The sequence below is a fragment of the Coffea eugenioides genome, chromosome 5 (assembly GCF_003713205.1).
Source record: "Coffea eugenioides isolate CCC68of chromosome 5, Ceug_1.0, whole genome shotgun sequence".
NCBI lineage: Eukaryota > Viridiplantae > Streptophyta > Magnoliopsida > Gentianales > Rubiaceae > Coffea > Coffea eugenioides.
This window is the reverse complement of record NC_040039.1, coordinates 35822616-35827869: the sequence shown is the minus strand read 5'-3', so window position 1 is coordinate 35827869 and position 5254 is coordinate 35822616. Positions and strand designations below refer to the sequence as shown.

Sequence of the window (5254 nt, the reverse complement as noted above, 5' to 3'; positions counted from 1 at the left end):
TTTGTTTAGTAGTTTCTTTTCTATTATAGTATAGTATTCAATATATATTTGTCGGGTTTATTTGTAGTGTTTTATACGATTCATTTGGGTGTATTTTATTATTCGTGTGTACGTATTATTTACGTATACACGAGTCTAGTTGTGATAATACACCGTGCACGTAAATTCTGTCTAGGAGACTGGGTTTCAAGTGGGACCGCTTGTGACCCCTCCAGCCTTTCCTGGAAATTTATTTGGAATGGTAATTCTGTCTAAGGAGATTGTTTTAACGATCTTTCCTGGGAATTATTGAATCGGTTTAATCACTAGTTGAATCAGTTGAGTTGGAAATTACCCAGTTTCCCCGACACTACGGCCATTCTTTTTTTTTTTTTTTTTTTGTAAAAATGATAGGATTGTATTTCTTGGTCAAAAGTATATACAAGCGAACACAAACTCAATTCTTTACAATGTCCATTTAACATAGTAGATTGGCCATTCAGATCATTAAAAGATGAGAGACACAAGAATCCCATTGAGAAGAATTGCATAAACCCTTCAGTAGCCATATGATTCATTGGCATATATCACCCTTCTTGCCCATAAAATTGCTAGGAAGTACTATCACATAACACGACTGTCCACCTTAAGTCTCTCTTCTCCATCTAGAACATCAAAGACAATGGTGGAATTTTATAGCGCAATTCTTATTGAGGAATTTGTGCTTGCATTGTTCATAAGGAGATAGATGACTTGGATATTTGGATACTTGAGTTTATGATGATATTCGAGTATAATGATTTGGAGGTTTGCGGATTTGGCTATCTTGGTTTGTGATTTAGAGTTTAATTGTGGATCACTCGGCTCATTTTTTGATGTTTGATAGCTAATTGGAGACGGCAAGGGTGGCTGCTGTGAATTAAGTTAGGGTTTTGGAAGCAAGAAAAGTGTGCATTTGATTGATTTTTTCCTTCTTATCCTGATTTAACTTGGAATTTTGGGGTGGGTTTGGTGATCCCAAGGGATGAGGAGCTAGTGATGGTGGAAGTTGGAAGTCAGGGCTCAAGGATTTAATGGGTAGATGTCAGGAACTCAGAAGTTAGCTATTGTCGTTTTATTCACAATACGTAGCGTTTGATGGGCGCAGGGCACAGATGCCAGAAACGGTGTCGTTCAACTAAGTGACAATTAGTAGTGAATAAAGACGGTTAAAGCTTAATTGCATAAATAACCCACCTGATGATTGTAATAGGCAGTTAGGATCTTATTTGTCTGAAACCAACAAATTCCAATTTTTCCCTCTTTCTGTTATTTCCCTCTCTCTCTCCCTCTACCTATCTTTCTCTCTTCCCTCTCGTTCTGTTAACTTTCCGGTGACTATTGAAGCCATTGTGGCGGTGCTAGCCCGGAGCCTGACAGTTGGTATCAGAGCAGCCGATCCTTGGCTGCTGAGGAAGAAGAACTGCCATGGCGGAAGGCACGAGATACCGATCCTTGGAGGATCAGCTGAAGAAACAGGAGAGTAAGCTCCAGGAATTGGCCGAATCCATGGCTGCTCTGCATACGTCGGCGCAGAATGAGCTACAGCAGAGACTCCATGAGGAAATGGAGAAGAGCAACTCGAGACTGGAGTCGGTGGTGGGGAATCTGGACCAGAAATTCTGCAAGTTGGAGCAAAAGTTCAACGCGTTAATGAAAGTGATGATGAAGGACAAGGGAGTCCAGGAGAACGAAGGAGGACCTTCCGAACCTCTTCTACCTACACCACCCTCGCATTTCCGACTGGCGACTCAGGCTGAAATGGCCGGCCATCAGCAGGAGTCCAGAGGTAGGATGTTCACTCCCAATTTACCTAGATTAGATTTGCCGATGTTTACAGCAGGAAATCCAAGGGAATGGCTTAGGAAATGTCATAAATATTTTTTGAACTACCACATACCTGCTTGCCAGAAAGTAGATTTAGTGGAGATGTTCTTAGAAGGTAAAGCCGATAATTGGTTCCAAGGGGTGAAATTAGCTAAACCTGGGCTAAATTGGGAAGAGTTTAGCGAGTTGCTATGTGAGCGTTTCTCTGGCAAGGGATCGCTTGACATCGTAGAAGAATTTAACAAGCTGCAACAAGTGGGGACAGTGGAGGAGTATGAGGAAAAATTTGAGGAATTAAAAACTCTGATGTTAACCAAGAACCCCAGATTAGATGAGTCCTATTTTGTTTCCAGCTTTATCAGTGGGTTAAAAGAGGAGATCAAGCCCATGGTAAAGATGTTTAGACCACAGACATTGACCAAAGCATTTGAAGTAGCAGAGTTGCAGGAGTATGCACCGGAGGTGCAATGTAAGCAGACCAAAAATTCTGGCAAGATTGCCATGGAGCCTAAGTTTGGGATGTACAAGGGGCAACCTGGTGGACAGAATCTACCTAATTCTTATAGGCTTCCTGCGATAACTCCTAACACTAGAAGGACTGAAGTTGCACACAAGGAGGTAGGAAGACTTTCAGCAGAAGAGCTACAGTACAGGCGCAAAAACAACCTGTGCTACAGGTGTGGAGAGAAGTTTGGGTTGGGACATCAGTGCAGGACAAGAGGTCTGAATTGCGTTAGTGTGGAAGAGGAAGAGGAGACTGATTTTGAGGATGCAGTGGGGGAACAGGATGAGTTTACTGGCAGAGTTGGGGAGACGGCTGAAGTATCACTGAATGCCTTGTCTGGTGCCATTCAGAGGAAGTCCATCATGCTAATTGGCAGTATAGGTGGCTTACCAATCAAAATACTAGTGGACACCGGGAGTTCTGACAGTTTCATCAACCATAGAATTGTTACCTTACTGCATTTACCTTATCAATCTGTGAATCCTTTTATTGTGACTTTAGCCAATGGGGCAGACATCACCAGTGGGACAGCCTGTCCTAAGGTAGCTTGGAGGATACAAGACTACCAATTTCAGTTTGACATGAAGATAATGGAACTAGGAGGTTGGGATATCATCCTGGGGGTTGACTGGATGTGTCAGTTCAGTCCAATCACCTTTGACTTCCACACTCTCAGTATCGCACTCAGTGATCGAGGGCAATTACTTCACCTCCAAGGGTTCATAAATCAACCTACGATGGAGCTGGTGAGGGGAAGGGACCTCAGATCCTTCATCCAAGAAAGAAAGAAAAGCTGTGCACACCTGCAGGCGAACTCCACCAAAGACCTTCAGAAGGACATCCCAGAGTTGGTGGAACAGGTTTTACAGCAGTTTCCACAGATATTTGCTACTCCAACGGGACTACCTCCAGAAAGGGAGCTGGATCACCAAATCCCTCTCAAACCAGGGGCAGAACCATTTAAACTCAAGCCTTACAGGTATCCCCACTCCCATAAAGCAGAGATTGAGAAGCAGGTTGCAGAAATGCTTACGAATGGAATTGTTAAACACAGTACTAGTCCTTTTGCTTCCCCTGTCTTGTTGGTTAAAAAAAAGATGGCACTTGGAGACTATGTATAGACTACAGGAAGCTCAATGAGGTGACTGTCAAGGATAGATTTCCCATCCCCAATATTGATGAATTGCTAGATGAGTTACATGGCACCAGATATATGTCTAAGTTGGACCTCAGGGCTGGGTACCATCAGTTGAGGGTTAAGGTAGCAGACACTCCCAAGACTGCTTTCCAAACACACCATGGGCACTTTGAATTTCTAGTAATGCCTTTTGGCCTAACAAACGCACCAGCCACATTTCAGGCTTTGATGAATAGGATTTTCCAGCCATTCCTGAGAAAATTTGTATTGGTATTTTTTGATGACATCTTGGTCTACAGTCCCACTCTAGAGTCACATGCACAACACCTAAAAATTGTATTCCAAATCTTAGTGGATAACCAGTTATACTGTAAAAAGTCAAAATGCTCTTTTGCTCAGACATCCATGGAGTATTTGGGGCATGTGATTTCTGAGGTTGGGGTCAACATGGACCCAGATAAGGTGGGATGTATCCTGTCTTGGCCCACTCCTAACTCAGTTAAGGAATTAAGGGGATTCTTGGGGCTGACTGGATATTACAGAAGATTTATAAAGGGGTATGGTGTGATTTGCAAGCCTTTAACTCAGCTATTGAAGAAGGAGAGTTTTGGGTGGAACCATCATGCTCAGATGGCTTTTGAAGACCTCAAAAGAGCCATGACCACAGCTCCAGTACTCAGTATGCCAGATTTTGAAATTCCTTTTGTCATAGAGACTGATGCTTGTGGAGTGGGGATTGGAGCAGTGTTAATGGAACATGGACATCCTATAGCATTCCTCAGCAAAGCTCTATCCAGCCAGAACTTGGGGTTATTTGTTTATGAAAAGGAGCTATTTGCTCTGGTGCTAGCCGTGACCAAATGGAAACACTACTTGGTGGGCCATCATTTTGTCATCAAAACTGATCACCAAGCTCTCAAACACTTGCTGGAGCAGAAGCTCACGCACCTCCTGCAACATAAATGGCTCACCAAATTACTTGGACTGGACTACGAAATCCAATACAAAAAAGGAGTTGACAATGGGGTGGCAGACGCGCTATCCAGGAGGAGGTTTGAAGACCCTCAGGGGGACATAGCAGTAAATTGTACCATGTGTGCAATTTCCTCAGTCCAACCAACATGGATGCAGGAGTTGGTTGCAAGTTATGAGGGGGATAATGAAGCTCAGCAGAAGATAGCTCAGCTCCTGTTAGACCCCAATGCAGTCTCAGACTATCACTTGGATAAGGGAATGCTCAAGTTTAAAGATAGACTATATGTGGGATCTGCTAATGGTATTCGTGGCAAGGTGATCAAGGCTCTACATGACTCAGCAGTAGGGGGACATTCTGGCCAAAGGGGATGTCTACATAGGATACAAACTTTATTTTATTGGCCAGGGCTCAAGCGGGATGTTGTCACTTTTGTCAGGTCTTGTGATGTATGCCAAAGGAACAAGCATGAGAATGTTCCCTATCCTGGACTTTTGCAACCTATTCCAGTTCCACAACAGGCATGGTCCCACATATCCATGGATTTCATTGAGCAGCTGCCCCTATCTCATGGTTTTGACACTATCTTAGTAGTGGTGGATCGACTGACAAAATTCAGTCACTTCATTCGTCTCACTCATCCTTTCACTGCGCAACAGATAGCCCAGGTCTTCCTTGACCAGATTTATAGGCTTCATGGATTACCAGAATCTGTGATTTCAGATAGGGATAGGATTTTTGTTAGCAGGTTTTGGCAAGAGTTGTTCCATCTGTTGGGAGTTGGCCTGCATTA

At 43.4% G+C, this 5254-nt stretch overlaps 1 protein-coding gene across 1 annotated transcript; it reads left to right on the top strand.

Annotated features, from left to right (window-relative positions):
- The first annotated feature begins 1446 nt into the window (after window positions 1-1446).
- LOC113771484 lies at window positions 1447-3471 on the top strand. Its single transcript, XM_027316060.1, has one exon. The coding sequence runs from the start codon at window positions 1447-1449 to the stop codon at window positions 3469-3471; it is 2025 nt and encodes a 674-aa protein (XP_027171861.1).
- The last annotated feature ends 1783 nt before the right edge of the window (window positions 3472-5254 follow it).

What these genes read in the sequence shown, in the direction of transcription:
- LOC113771484 (XM_027316060.1), top strand. Translation starts at nt 1,447, where the DNA reads ATGGCGGAAGGCACGAGATACCGATCCTTGGAGGATCAGCTGAAGAAA.